The sequence below is a fragment of the Nerophis ophidion genome, linkage group LG29 (genome assembly GCF_033978795.1).
Source record: "Nerophis ophidion isolate RoL-2023_Sa linkage group LG29, RoL_Noph_v1.0, whole genome shotgun sequence".
Taxonomy (NCBI): Eukaryota; Metazoa; Chordata; class Actinopteri; order Syngnathiformes; family Syngnathidae; genus Nerophis; species Nerophis ophidion.
The window spans coordinates 8,570,067-8,586,946 of NC_084639.1; the positions used below are offsets into that span (position 1 = coordinate 8,570,067).

Consider the following 16,880-nt stretch of genomic DNA (forward strand, 5'->3'; position numbering starts at 1 on the left):
TTTTTAGTTATTTTTATATCTTTTTTTCCAAATAGTTCAAGAAACAACCACTACAAATAAGCAATATTTTGCACTGTTATACAATTTAATAAATAAAAAACTGATGACATAGGGCTGTGTTTTACTTCTGTATCTCTTTTTTTCAAGCAAAAATGCTTTGCTCTGATTAGGGGGTACTTGAATTAAAAAAAAAAATTCACAGGGGGTATATCACTGAAAAAAGGCTGAGAACCACTGGACTAGTGTACACACAAGTGCTATCGCTTTTTTGGAAAAAAAAACCCAACTGAAACTGAATAAGCAATTTAGTTGAATATTTCTACTGTAGAGACATATTTCCATTAATACCTGAAAAGGTAGTGAAGAAGAAAGTTAGTTGTGACAATATCCCAGTCAAGTTCAAGGCACAAGCAAGCGACTCAGTTGTTTATGACAGTTTGCCAGCTGCTCCTAGACAGCAGCATAGGTTTTCGCTCAAGTTTCAAGCTTTAAAGGCCTACTGAAATGAGATTTTCTTATTTACACGGGGATAGCAGGTCCATTCCATGTGTCATACTTGATCATTTCGCGATATTGCCGTATTTTTGCTGAAAGGATTTAGTAGAGAACATCGACGATAAAGTCCGCAACTTTTGGTCGCTAATAAAAAAGCCTTGCCTGTACCGGAAGAAGCAGACAATGTGCGCGTGACGTCACTGGTTGTAGGGCTCCTCACATCCTCACATCGTTTACAATCATAGCCACTAGCAGCTAGAGCGATTCGGACCGAGAAAGCGACAATTTTCCCATTAATTTGAGCGAGGATGAAAGATTTGTGGATGAGGATAGTAAGAGTATAGGACTAGAAGGAAAAAAAAAAGGCGAGGGCAGTGGGAGCGATTCAGATGTTATTGGACACATTTACTAAAATAATTCTGGAAAATCCCTTCTGTTTATTGTGTTACTAGTGTTTTAGTGAGATTATATGATACCTGAAAGTCAGAGGGCTGTGGCCACGGGTGTGGTGACCGCCAGTGTCTCTGAGGGAAGCCACGCAGCTGCAGGAGGACGCAAGCTCCGCTCATGTCTCCGGTAAGAGCCGACTTATTACCACCATTTTCTCACCGAAACCTACCGGTTAACATGTGGTCGGGATCCATGTTCGCTTGACCTTCGGGAATTTTAAACGAGGAAACACCGGCTGTGTTTGTGTTGCTAAAGGCGGCTGCAATACGCCGCTTCCCACCTCCATCTTTCTACTTTGACTTCTTCATTATTAATTGAACAAATTGCAAAAGATTCAGCAACGCAGATGTCCAGAATACTGTGTAATTATGCGATTAAATCCGACTACTTATAGCTTGGATTGGGCTGGTAAAAAATGTCCGCTACAACCGGTGACGTCAAACGCACGCGTCATCATACCGCGACGTTTAAAATTGCAATTTAGTAAACTAAAAAGGACGTATTGGCATGTGTTGCAATGTTAATATTTCATCATTGATATATAAACTCTCAGACTGCGTGGTCGGAAGTAGTGGGTCTCAGTAGGCCTTTAAATTGACCTTTGTGCTTGAAGTGTAAAGCGCATTCCTGGTCCGCATGTCACGTGGGGGAAAGACTGAAGTATCATGTCGGCTTACGAACCTGCACGGCGTACGATAGGGCAAGGCCGGCGTAGGCGGGAGGGATCTGCTGGTGCATGAAGACAATGAGCAGAGCGACCGCCGTGATGAGAGAGATGCTGATGAGATCCAGGCGCACGGCCAGCCAACGCATAGCACAACTGAAGAGGTAGTTGGAGGCCTGGTTGGTGTCCAACAATTCCTGATATCTGCAACAACAAAAAAAAAAGAAAAAAACTCTTATTCTGAGCACTCTCCTTTTTTTCGCGGAGGGCACATCTCTTTTTATGAGCACATTTGAGGCGCTTTCGCCTTTCGTTTGGCTTCTTGACTAACCTGCGAGATATACCAGCAGCAGGGATAAAAAGGGAAACTTTAATGAACTTCATCGGGGAACCGGAGGGTAAAGGAGCTCAAAAAAGAGCGAGCGCCTCCCTGGTAGGCGTGAAATGATATAAACTCACCTTCGGAGGAAGTCACGCTTCCTTCCATAGGCGTGGATGGTAGATAGGCCCTGGAGGCTGCTGGTGATGTGAGAGGTGAACGGCGACTGGCTGATGTTCTCCAGTCGCTTCAGCTCGCGAATTAGAACCCTGATGATAAAAAAAAAAAAAAAAACTCTTTACATTGGACAAACTAGCAAAATAATTACATAAATTAAAAAAAAAATCTGATATGATTTGTTAACATTTGATGTCTTTGTGGAAAAAAGAACAATTATTCTTGTTTGCTCTCACTGAAGGAGGACCCCCCTTCTATTGCCCTGCCTGGCTTCTTTGTTAGAGCCTCTCTTGAGCACTGTTCTCCCAATATAAAACTGTTTGATCAACTGGCCTCTCAAGTCAATTGAGAAGCTCTCCTCGACGAGAAACTCATGTTTGGGAGAACCCTGACTGACAAACCCATTGCTGCTAGATACGCAATGGACTCGTGGGAGAGGTAGAGGGTCGTGCGCCTGGCGATTATTTCCGTTAAAGACATTGAATATATACATATACATATATATATATATACATATACATATATATATATATATATATATATATATATATATATATATATATATATATATATGTATATATATCCATCCATCCATCCATCCATCATCTTCCGCTTATCCGAGGTCGGGTCGCGGGGGCAGCAGCCTAAGCAGGGAAGCCCAGACTTCCCCATCTCCAGCCACTTCGTCTAGCTCTTCCCGGGGGATCCCGAGGCGTTCCCAGGCCAGCCGGGAGACATAGTCTTCCCAACGTGTCCTGGGTCTTCCCCGTGGCCTCCTACCAGCTGGACGTGCCCTAAACACATCCCTAGGGAGGCGTTCGGGTGGCATCCTGACCAGATGCCCGAACCACCTCATCTGGCTCCTCTCGATGTGGAGGAGCAGCGGCTTTACGTTGAGTTCCTCCCGGATGGCAGAGCTTCTCACCCTATCTCTAAGGGAGAGCCCCGCCACCCGGCGGAGGAAACTCATTTCGGCCGCTTGTACCCGTGATCTTATCCTTTCGGTCATAACCCAAAGCTCATGACCATAGGTGAGGATGGGAACGTAGATCGACCGGTAAATTGAGAGCTTTGCCTTCCGGCTCAGCTCCTTCTTCACCACAACGGCTCGATACAACGTCCGCATTACTGAAGACGCCGCACCGATCCGCCTGTCGATCTCACGATCCACTCTTCCCCCACTCGTGAACAAGACTCCTAGGTACTTGAACTCCTCCACTTGGGGCAGGGTCTCCTCCCCAACCCGGAGATGGCACTCCACCCTTTTCCGGGCGAGAACCATGGACTCGGACTTGGAGGTGCTGATTCTCATTTCGGTCGCTTCACACTCGGCTGCGAACCGATCCAGGGAGAGCTGAAGATCCCGGCCAGATGAAGCCATCAGGACTACATCATCTGCAAAAAGCAGAGACCTAATCCCGTGGCCACCAAACCGGAACCCCTCAACGCCTTGACTGCGCCTAGAAATTCTGTCCATAAAAGTTATGAACAGAATCGGTGACAAAGGACAGCCTTGGCGGAGTCCAACCTTCACTGGAAACGTGTCCGACTTACTGCCAGCAATGCGGACCAAGCTCTGACACTGATCATACAGGGAGCGGACTGCCACAATAAGACAGTCTGATACTCCATACTCTCTGAGCACTCCCCACAGGACTTCCCGAGGGACACGGTCGAATGCCTTCTCCAAGTCCACAAAGCACATGTAGACTGGTTGGGCAAGCTCCCATGCACCCTCAAGAACCCTGCCGAGAGTATAGAGCTGGTCCACAGTTCCACGACCAGGACGAAAACCACACTGTTCCTCCTGAATCCGAGGTTCGACTATCCGGCGAAGCCTCCTCTCCAGTACACCTGAATAAACCTTACCGGGAAGGCTGAGGAGTGTGATCCCACGATAGTTGGAACACACCCTCCGGTCCCCCTTCTTAAAGAGAGGGACCACCACCCCGGTCTGCCAATCCAAAGGTACCGCCCCCGATGTCCACGCGATGCTGCAGAGTCTTGTCAACCAAGACAGCCCCACAGCATCCAGAGCCTTAAGGAACTCCGGGCGGATCTCATCCACCCCCGGGGCCTTGCCGCCGAGGAGCTTTTTAACTACCTCAGCGACCTCATTTATATATATATATATATATATATATATATATATATATATATATATATATATATATATATAAATATATATATATATATCCACATATATATATGTATATAAATATATATATATATATACATATATATACATACATACATATATACACATATGTATATATATATATATTATATACATTATAGATACACACATACATACATATATATTATACATATATATACATATACACATATACATATATATACACATATATATTTATACATATATATATACATATATATATTATACATATGTATACATATACTGTATATGTACATATACATATATACATTATACATATATATATACATATATACATACATATATATATACATATATACATACATATATATATACAAATATTATACATATTTACATACATATATATTATTGTTATATTATATATATATAATTCAATTATATATATTATACATATATATACTGTATATATACATATATGCATATACATAGTACATGTATACATTATACATACATATATATATATATATACATATATACATATATTATACATACATACATACATACATATATACAAAAATATACATACATATATATATACACATACATACATATATATATATATATATATATATACACACACACACATACATTTATATACATACATATATATATATATATATATATACACACACACACACATACATATATATACATACACATATATATATAAATATATACATACATATATACACACATATATACGTATATATACACACACATATATACGTATATATACACACACATATACGTATATATACACACACATATATATATATATTTACATATACATATATACATACATATATATACATACATAAAAAATATACATACATATATATGTATATATACATATAAATATATATATATACACATACATATATATATATATATATATATATATATACACACACACATACATACACACACAAACATATATATACACACACATACATAACATATATATATATATATATATATATACACATATACACATATATATATATATATACATATTTATATATGTGAAACTATTCTAACAGGTCATCTGCTGATTGGATTGAGCGTTGCGCTGGTCTATCGTCAAATTCGCAAGACGATGGCATCCGCTCAAGCTGCCAATCGCAGGGTTGTGGACAAACTGCGACGATTACTGTACTGAATCGCAAACCGGATAACAACTCAGAGAAGCTTTCCACACTGCAAGGCAAAATTCTGATCAGTTTGAGATTAAGAAAGGACAACTGGAGTAGATTAATCTATTGGAATGCATCTGCTCACCCTAATCAAAACGATCCTTATCTACAATTGGGCTCAATCTGCACCGGCATTGGCAAGGTCACGTTGCGTACGCACGCACGCACGCACGCACGCACGCACACACAGATTCCTATGCAGATACGCACACATACACACCAACCACCACCCCAAGTCTTCGCCGCTTCACCCTCTGCTTTCTACCCGACTGCACAGCAGCGCCACCTGGTGGCCCTTCGCCTCCACTGCAAGTCTCGAGTTTTAAGTCGTAATATGTGCTTATGTCTGCAATGCATTGGTTTTTTTTCCTAGTCCCAAACAAGTCCCGTCATATGCATGTGTAGGTTCATGAGCACCGTCGCTGCGTAAAGATGGACACCACGAGCTGGTGTAAAGACAAAAAATTGACACATTTTTAAGGCCCCTGGTTTGAAGAGACAATCTATGCAAGTTACAAGTCTCCCGCAAATCATTTGTTGCTGTTTTTCCCTCATAAAAAGCCGAGAAAAGAGAACATGACACTTCACCCACTTCGGAAGCGTCGATCCAGACAAACATGTTTATGCCCCGGGCAGTTTCATTTCAGAATTTAATAAAAAGCCGCTTTAGAAGTGGGTAATTTCAACGGGAGAGCCAGTTTGATGTGACATCGCATTTGAACATTCTGGGCAGATATTTATATTTGAGCTATTTTATCTTTTTTAAAACTGCCGACGGTGATCATTACATATTTGTAAGACTTGTCTCTCTTGGCTTCACAGCGAATCAAAGCTGATCATTCCCTTACACTCTTAATTAAAGGAATCACGTAATATGATAACATGTCTTACAGGGGTGTGGGAGGACAACACACAATTGCCGCTTTTGTTATTCGGAGGGCGTCGCAGCTATTCGGAAGATGCTCGGCTGTAAATACACCGCAAATCAAACTCGCCGTGGGCACATAAATAAGATGACATTTATGGATGACAGCTGCTTATCCGCTGATGCAAAACAAGGCGCCATAAAAGCGTGTTTCATAAATTTGTGGCTGGATTTGTGCTCATTTTTAGAAAGGGCTATGAAGACTCAAAACACTTCAGGCATTCAAAAACATTTAAAAAAAAAATCACAATGACTGCTTGTGATGGAATGAGGAGGAATAAAGCACAATTACTTTTGTTTGGGTTCTTCCAGTCTACAGGACGTATTAATAGGGAACGAGGGAAATCACTCTCGATTGCCTGAAGAAACAAATGAAATTGATCAGAGCTGGTAAATATGTCTCACTGGAAACGTGCTTTTTTAAAGCAACAGGTTTACGTTGCGTAATCGCCGACCAGGCTTACAGTCTAAGCCAGGGGTGTCCAAACTTTTTCCACTTAGGGCCGTAGACTGAAAAATCACAGCAAGCGGGGGCCATTTTGACATTTATTTTATTTTAAAAACCAATACAATATACAGTGGGGCAAAAAGTATATAATCAGCCACCGATTGTGCAAGTTCTCCCACTTAAAATGATGACAGAGGTCTGTAATTTTCATCATAGGTACACTTCAACTGTGAGAGACAGAATGTGAAAAAAAAAATCCAGGAATTCACATTGTAGGATTTTTAAACAATTTATTTGTAAATTATGGTGGAAAATAAATATTTGGTCAACCATTCAAAGCTCTCACTGATGGAAGGAGGTTTTGGCTCAAAATCTCACGATACATGGCCCCATTCACTCTTTCCTTAACACGGATCAATCGACCTGTCCCCTTAGCAGAAAAACAGCCCCAAAGCATGATGTTTCCACTGCCATGCTTCACAGTAGGTATGGTGTTCTTGGGATGCAACTCAGTATTCTCCTTCCTCCAAGTTGAATTTATACTAAAAAGTTCTATTTTGGTTTCATCTGACCACATGACATTCTCCCAATCCTCTGCTGTATCATCCATGTATCCATTTTGGTATAAACTCAACTCGCCGTGTTTGGAGGAAGAAGAATACTGAGTTGCATCCCAAGAACACCATACCTACTGTAAAGCATGGGGGTGGAAACATCATGCTTTGGGGCTGTTTTTCTGCTAAGGGGACAGGACGATTGATCCGTGTTAAGGAAAGAATGAATGGGGCCATGTATCGTGAGATTTTGAGCCAAACCTTCCGTCAGTGAGAGCTTTGAATGGTTGACCAAATACTTATTTTCCACCATCATTTACAAATAAATTCTTTAAAATTCCTACAATGTGAATTCCTGGATTTTTTTCCTTCACATTCTGTCTCTCACAGTTGAAGTGTACCTATGATGAAAATTACAGACCTCTGTCATTATTTTAAGTGGGAGAACTTGCACAATCGGTGGCTGACTAAATACTTTTTTGCCCCACTGTATATATAACCAATATACATTGAGGCCTCCACTCAAGCTTGATCACGGGGACTTCAAAGAGTTTCGGTCAAAAAATATTAAAAATGTGTCATTATTCAGTGTTATTTTGTTTTATTATTATTCAAGTTTTAAATCTCCAGATCAACATTAGGTCCATCTGTCAATATAATGATTTTAAAGATTTAAGTTGTAGGTTAAAATGATAAATAAATAAATGGGTTGTACTTGTATAGCGCTTTTCTACCTTCAAGGTACTCAAAGCGCTTTGACACTACTTCCACATTTACCCATTCACACACATTCACACACTGATGGAGGGAGCTGCCATGCAAGGCGCCAACCAGCACCCATCAGGAGCAAGGGTGAAGTGTCTTGCTCAGGACACAACGGACGTGACAAGGTTGGTTCGAGGTGGGATTTGAACCAGTGACCCTCGGGTTGCGCACGGCCACTCTTCCACTGCGCCACGCCGTCCCTGTTGTCTGTCTATCTGTGTTGGCCCTGCGATGAGGTGGCGAATTGTCCAGGGTGTACCCCGCCTTCCGCCCGATTGTAGCTGAGATAGGCGCCAGCGCCCCCCGCGACCCCATAAGGGAAAAAGCGTTAGAAAATGGATGGATGGATGGATGGATACTCTTTTTGTCAAAGAAAACCCTGTTTTTTGATGGAAAAAAAACACAAAATATGCAATATTATCACCCAATATTTTATTTGAGATTACATAATAATTGGAGCCTTAAAAAAGTCACTAACTAATAGCACCATTGATTTTAATTCATTATTATTTTTTGAGCAATGACACTTAAAAACGAATCACACTGTAATTATTGGGCATCCAAAAGGGTCCTACTCATTAAAGTGTTAGAAAACAAATTATAATTTTTTTTTACTGTTTACTTTTAACCCAATAATCTCGAGATCAACTTCAGATCTATCCGTCAATTATAAATTTTATTGTTGTTTATGTTTTTTGTTTGTTCATTTTAGGCCCTTCTTTAAAAAAAACAGCTCAGTTTTTTATATGGCAAACACAAAATATGCAAAATTTTCCCCCAAAAATATCTCAAAGTGGAAAATTTAACGTGACGTAATTGGAGCCTTGAATAGGTCAATAATTCAGAATGACATTGATTTTGATTCATTATTATTTTTTAAAGAAAGAAACAGCCTGCATGGCAGCTTTGTGTTATTAGAGTAAAAATTGCAACATTTTCTTGTTACATTTCACCCGTTTGCTCCTTCATATCACTTTTTACGTATTTTAAAAATGTGCCGTGGGGCCGTTAAAAAATGGCCCCCGGGCCGCACTTTGGACACCTCTGGTCTAAGCATTAGCATGTTTAGCTGAGGGTACACCCAATTATATTAATAGTAATAAAAGAGGATTGGATTTTTAAAACACCTCTCTGTATTACCAGCAATATAAGAGCAAAGTAAGAATAGGCACATGTTTATACGAATCTGCAAAACCTGCCAAAAAGATGTAATATGCAGTTGACGGTGTAGTAAACGACACTAACTGGAGGAGCATAATGGTACTGTATGGGCCACCATTGTAGTTTGAGTCGTGACGCACTGGCACTGGCTGAACATACCGTTATCAACCCGGATTTAGGACGATATCTTTCCACGAGTTTTATGTTCGGGGGGCCATCGACCCGGATTTAGGTCAATATTTTTCCATGAGTTTTATTGTCGGTGGGCCTTCAGATTTACACCTGCAAACCAAAAGGTGGCGCTGACCGACTTCTCCCCGAGTGAGTCGCAGCTTTTCTTCCAGTCACTCACACACCGAGATGCAGCCACGACAAAAAGACGGCCCGCTGGGGAATTTTTTTTCTAAAATTTTACTCGCCAGCTTGCAAACTCTAAAAGGAGGAGTAATGATGCTAATTTTTACATAATGTTAATCATTAAAGCGTATTATCCATCCATTTCCTACCGCTTGTCCCTTTTGGGGTAGCGGGGGGTGCTGGAGTCTATCTCAGCGGCACTCGGACGGAAGGCGGCGTACACCCTGGACAAGTCGCCACCTCATCACAGGGCCAACACAGATAGACAGACAACATTCACACTCACATTCACACACTGGGGCCCATTTATTGTTGTCAATCAACCTATCCCCAGGTATTAATTAAACAAAAAGGTAAAATGTTTTGTTAATTAGTCTTAATTAGTAGAATCACTTAAGTCCGATCTTAAAACTCATTTGTATACTCTAGCCGTTAAATAGACCCCACTTTTAGATCAGTTGATCTGCCGTGTCTTTTCTGCTCCTTCGTGGAGAAGGGGAGGGGCACATATTCGGGGACCACAGGTGAGGCGCTGGCTGTCCAAAGTCGGGACCCAGGGTGGACCACTGATCTGTGCATCAGTTGCGGACCTGTCTCTCCTCGAGATTGTCTTCTGCTGGCCCCACTATGGACTGGACTCTCACTCTTATGTTAGATCTACTGTGGACTTGACTCTCACAACTATATTCGATCCACTATGGACTGGACTCACACTATTATGTTAGATCCACTATGGACTGGACTCTCACTATTATATTAAATCCACTATGGACTGGACTCTCACAATATTATGTTAGATCCACTATGGACTGGACTCTCACTATTATATTAGATCCACTATGGACTGGACTCTCACTATTATATTAGATCCACTATGGACTGGACTCTCACAATATTATGTTAGATCCACTATGGACTGGACCCTCACTATTATATTAGATCCACTATGGACTGGACACTTACTATTATGTTGGATCCACTATGGACTGGACTCTCACTCTAATGTTAGATCCAATATGGACTGGACTCTCACTATTATGTTAGATCCACTATGGACTGGACTGTCACTATTATGTTAGATCCACTATGGACTGGACTCTCACTATTATGTTGGATCCACTATGGACTGGACTCTCACTATTATATTGGATCCACTATGGACTGGACTCTCACTATTATGTTAGATCCACTATGGACTTGACTCTCACTATTATGTTAGATCCACTATGGACTTGACTCTCACTATTATATTAGATCCACTATGGACTGGACTCTCACTATTATATTAGATCCACTATGGACTGGACTCTTAGTATTATGTTAGATCCACTATGGACTGGACTCTCACTATTATATTAGATCCACTATGGACTGGACTCTCACTATTATATTAGATCCACTATGGACTGGACTGTCACTATTATGTTAGATCCACTATGGACTGGACTCTCACTATTATATTAGATCCACTATGGACTGGACACTTACTATTATGTTAGATCCACTATGGACTGGACTCTCACTATTATGTTAGATCCACTATGGACTGGACTCTCACTATTATATTGGATCCACTATGGACTGGACTCTCACTATTATGTTAGATCCACTATGGACTTGACTCTCACTATTATGTTAGATCCACTATGGACTTGACTCTCACTATTATATTAGATCCACTATGGACTGGACTCTCACTATTATATTAGATCCACTATGGACTGGACTCTTAGTATTATGTTAGATCCACTATGGACTGGACTCTCACTATTATATTAGATCCTCTATGGACTGGACTCTCACTATTATATTAGATCCACTATGGACTGGACTCTTAGTATTATGTTAGATCCACTATGGACTGGACTCTCACTATTATATTAGATCCACTATGGACTGGACTCTCAGTATTATATTAGATCCACTATGGACTGGACTCTCAGTATTATGTTAGATCCACTATGGACTGGACTCTCACTATTATATTAGATCCACTATGGACTGGACTCTCACAATATTATGCCAGATCCACTCGATGTCCATTGCACAGGTCGCCCAAGGTTTCCCATTGTCATCCCATTGGGTTGTGAGTTTATTCTTGCCCTGATGTGAGATCTTAGCTGAGGGTGTCGTTGTGTTTTTTGCAGCCCTTTGAGACACTCGTGATTTAGGGCTATATAAATAAACTTTGATTGATTGATTAATTTCAAGTTATTTCACTGATGCTTAAAAAAATGAAAAAGAGGGATTGTCATATATTCAGGATCTTCTTATATTCAGGTGAGAGCTGCAGCCATCGATTATTTTAATAATTAAGTAATCTGTTGATCAGTTTGTCCAATTAATCGGATAGAACACACTTCAAACACAGACTCAATGTGTCTTTTGGAGAAAATAGTTAAAAAAACAAAAAACATTCCGCCATAATTAATTTTTTTATATTTAATGCACATCATCAAAATTTAAATTGCACTTTCCACATGTGTGCATTGATTAAAAAACAACAAAAAACCTTTGCTGTTTGCCGCCACACACCACCACTCTAATGCGTGCTGTGTTGCAGCAGCAATGCGGAAATTATGTTTGTGTATATTTTGACTATTTGATCCATGGATCTGATGTTCTCATCATAACACGATGAAAGGTGGCTTGCACTGTTTAAAGTTCCGGGCACTTCATGCTGCCAGAGTTGATCAATAGAAATTAGCAACTGTTCTCAAACAACAGACAAGTCATTGTTTTGTTTTTTTTGTCAAGATGCGTTATTTTTCTTACTATATGCAGAGAAAACAAACACCATTATAGGAGTGGGCCAAAGAAAAGGCAAACTAAAATAAATACATTACCGTAAAATATTAAATTATATTATTCATCTCGTTCGCGGAAGAGACGGAGAAAATGTCAGCAATCGTCACACACGTCAACCAATAAGAATTCGGCAGGGAAGGGTCATGGCAGAATTGCATTGTGGGTCATGGGATGCTAACTGCTATATGTTACAGCCGTAGCTATTAAAATGGATCATTTCAGCGTTGGCGGTAACTTATAAAAACTGAGAAGGGCTGAACAAAAATGGCCTGGAAAAGGAGATCATGTACTGCGGATTACAAGCTGGACGTAGTTAAATATGCTGCAGAAAAGGACAAGAGGAAGCGGCGCATACCTTTGGAGTTGGCAGAGTTTTTTAGAAGCGACATCGAGGAAGAAAATTTCATCGGATTTATCGATTAGGAGTGACAGATTGTTTGGTAAACGTATAGCATGTTCTTTATGTTATAGTTTTTTAAATGACTCTTACCATAATATGTTAAGTTAACATATTCTTCGTTGGTTATTTATGTGTCATATAACGTACATTTATTCAGCCTGTTGTACACTATTCTTTATTTATTTCAAATTGCCTTTGAAATGTCTATTCTTGGTGTTGGATTTTATCAAATAAATTTCCCCCCAAAATGCGACGTATACTCCAGTGCGACTTATATGTTTTTTTCCTTCTTTATTGTGCAATTTCGGCCGGTGTGACGTATGCTCCGGAGCGACTTATATTCTGAAAAATACGGTAAATGTTAAATTCATGTGTGAAGGCGACATATCCGCAATAGCAACCAGCCTTTCTACTATTGGTGCTTTCAGTCACGTTTCTGACATCCTCCTATCTTTCCCCAAGATACCAGCGAGCCGTTGTTCAACCTTTACTGCACAGTTTGTGCAGGATTGCAAGAAAACAAACACACCCCTGCCTGCCGGCTTGGCTTAAATCATTTACAACACGATGAAAGCTATTGAGAAAAAAAAAAAAAAAGGAAATCAGCAACTGATAGCCCGCTTGCAAATAACAGACGATAACAAATGCACTTATTGTGCATCTGCTTCTTAGAAGAGAACTTACGCATGCCATCCAACTGCATTATCTAATCCATAATCATGAGATAACACTCTCAGCGGGCCCGTTTACAAGCCCTTAACAACTTAACTGAAACAGTGGAGCAGCTCATGTCACAAGGAAAAAAAAAAGGCGGGGGGAGGGGTGTTACCTGGAAACACGGTTGAAGAGAAAGAGGAAAAGGCCCAGGGGCAGGATGGAGATCAGGAACCAGGGGAAGACGATGCCAACCATCGCCAGGCAAAATAACACCAGGGTCAGGTTCTGCAGCAGCGTTTCGGCTTGCATGGTGAAACGTACATCCACTGCGAAGACAAGGCATCAAAGGCTTAATATGAATTTCATGAACTATATTATTGTCATAAATGCTACAAAAGGTTGTACCGATTGTGCAAGTTCTCCCACTTAAAATGATGACAGAGGTCTGTTATTTTCATCATAGGTACACTTCAACTGTGAGAGACAAAATGTGAAAAAAAAATCCAGGAATTCACATTGTAGGAATTTTAAATAATTTATTTGTAAATTATGGTGGAAAATAAGTATTTGGTCAACCATTCAAAGCTCTCACTGATGGAAGGAGGTTTTGGCTCAAAATTTCACGATACATGGCCCCATTCATTCTTTCCTTAACACGGATCAATCGTCCTGTCCCCTTAGCAGAAAAACAGCCCCAAAGCATGATGTTTCCACCCCCATGCTTCACGATAGGTATGGTGTTCTTGGGATGCAATTCAGTATTTTTCTTCCTCCAAACACGACGAGTTGAGTTTATACCAAAAAGTTCTATTTTGGTTTCATCTGACCACTTGACATTCTCCCAATCCTCTGCTGTATCATCCATGTATCCATTTTGGTATAAACTCAACTCGTCGTGTTTGGAGGAAGAAGAATACTGAGTTGCATCCCAAGAACACCATACCTACTGTGAAGCATGGGGGTGGAAACATCATGCTTTGGGGCTGTTTTTCTGCTAAGGGGACAGGACGATTGATCCGTGTTAAGGAAAGAATGAATGGGGCCATGTATCATGAGATTTGGAGCGAAAACCTCCTCCTATCAGTGAGAGCTTTGAATGGTTGACCAAATACTTATTTTCCACCATAATTTACAAATAAATTCTTTAAAATTCCTACAATGTGAATTCCTGGATATAAATTACAGACAGTGGGAGAACTTGCACAATCGGTGGCTGACTAAATACTTTTTTGCCCCACTGTATGTGAGACTCGAGGTTTGGGGGCCAGCAAGCGTTCTGGGCGGCATTTTGCCTTTCTCGAAGAAAAATGCCATACGCCCGCGTTGTTTTAGGCCGGGGGTCAGCAACCCGTGGCTCTAGAGCCGCATGCGGCTTTTTATCGCCGCCCTAGTGGCTCCCTGGAGCTTTTTCAAAGATGTGCGAAAATGGGAAAAAACTATATGTATATATATTTTTTGTTTTACAATGGATTCTGTCGGAGAACAAACATGACACACACCTTCTTACTTGTTAGAAATTCCACTGTTTATATTATGTTTACATGTACTACTTTCTCCAATGCTAACACAGAAAGACGTGTTTTATGTCACTCCTTCTTTGTCTCGTTTTGCCCACCAAATATTTTATGCTGTGCGTGAATGCACAAAGGTGAGCTTTGTTGATGTTATTGTTGTTAGAGTGCTAATCAGACATATTTGGTCAATGCACGAAAGCAAGCTAATCTGTGCTAACATGCTAAATAGGCTAGCTGTATGTACATATTGCATCATTATACCTCGTTTGTAGGTATATTTGAGCTAATTTAATTTCCTTTACTTAGGTCCTCTGTGTATTTAATTTATATTTGCATGTCTCGCGACACAATGTCTGTATGTAATATTGGCTGCATTTCTGATAGTTGTTTGTGTGCCATGTTGTTCCAGACCACAGCAAAATTTACCCAGCTTGCAAAGATTGTAGTAAATCCATTAGAGGATTACAACCTGCCGTTTCCTTAAACTTGGACACACATTTATACGTTTGGCCATTCTGAGCCAGTCATTTCAAGGAGTTATCTCACCCTGTGAGAAGCCTCCATTTCACTAATGATTTCCAATGTTGCAAAAATGCATAGAATAAAAATTAAAGTACAACATTTCTGTCAACAAAGATATGTGTCAGCCTTTGATATTAGGCTAATATAGCTAATATATACACTTAAATCATGTGTTGACTTAATTATAACTCTTATAAATGGCTTTTAATTTTTTGCGGCTCCAGACAGAATTTATTTTTGTATTTTTGGTCCAATATGGCTCTTTCAACATTTTGAGTTGTCGACCCCTGTTTTAGGCTGTTGGAACAGTTCAAAACGCGAAAAAGGACTAAAGTTTCTTCAGAGTTCTTTAAAAGGTAATCAAGAAAGGCGAAAGAGTGCAAGATTTTACGAAAAGCCACAACAAAGGTGGCACACACTCCTGTCGAAGAAAGCACAAGTTTGCGGTGATCACTTCGTCAAAAGCTTGTTTAACACACTTTTAACGGTTAGTATTTCCCATTGAAATATCTTGATGTTATTTGTATTTCTTAAACACGTTTGCTACGAGCGCTACAAAAAGTGCCAACTTAATAAATAACCAATAACCAATAAAATAAATCAAAATGAGCAAAACCTAAAAGAGCTAAAGACAACAATCATAAATTAATTTTTCAGCACATATATCGCGATATTTTGCCTTAGCCTTGAATGAACACTTGATGCATATAATCACAGCAGTATGATGATTCTATGTGTCTACATTAAAACATTCTTCTTCATACTGCATTAATATATGCTCATTTTAAACGTTCATGCAGAGAGGGAAATCACAACTAAGTCGATTTAGCAAAACTGTATTTATTAAACAGTTATTAAGCAGTGGCACAAACATTCATGTCATTTTAAAAACAGAAAGTGCAAGATTGTCAGAGACATTTTAAAACAAGCTATAAGTGCACTTTTGAGAATGATGTCACTAAGATGACATATCAAAACAACACTAAATAAAATGTTACTTTTTCTACAGAACGCCACTACAATAGTTTAAAACAAATAAAGTGCACTTTTGTGCATGATGTCACACAAAATATTTCAATAACTGTCAAATAAAAATGAGCTGCGTAATAGGTTCCTGCGGACGTTTTCCCCTTCTGTTGTTGACTTTTTTTTTGATGTGATGTTTATCTGGAAATTGTGCCTTGGGCATTTTGTCCGTGTGATTGACATGCAGAGTTTTAAGCACTCTTCATTCTCTAGCTGGTAGAGATGCGCGGTTTGCGGTCTCATCCGCG

General features: G+C 39.9%; 1 protein-coding gene across 3 annotated transcripts in view; it reads right to left on the reverse strand.

The window, feature by feature from the left end:
* The window catches only part of wu:fb13g09 (ATP-binding cassette sub-family C member 5), a 112,854-nt gene that overhangs the window by 16,561 nt on the left and 79,413 nt on the right, over positions 1 to 16,880 (reverse strand). For all 3 annotated transcript variants that reach the window (XM_061892126.1, XM_061892125.1, XM_061892124.1), the window contains exons 20-22: positions 13,743 to 13,896; positions 2,069 to 2,197; positions 1,627 to 1,813 (exon numbers count right to left, since the gene is read on the reverse strand). In XM_061892126.1, coding sequence (XP_061748110.1) covers positions 1,627 to 1,813; positions 2,069 to 2,197; positions 13,743 to 13,896 — 470 coding nt within the window. The remainder of the gene's footprint in view (positions 1 to 1,626; positions 1,814 to 2,068; positions 2,198 to 13,742; positions 13,897 to 16,880) is intronic.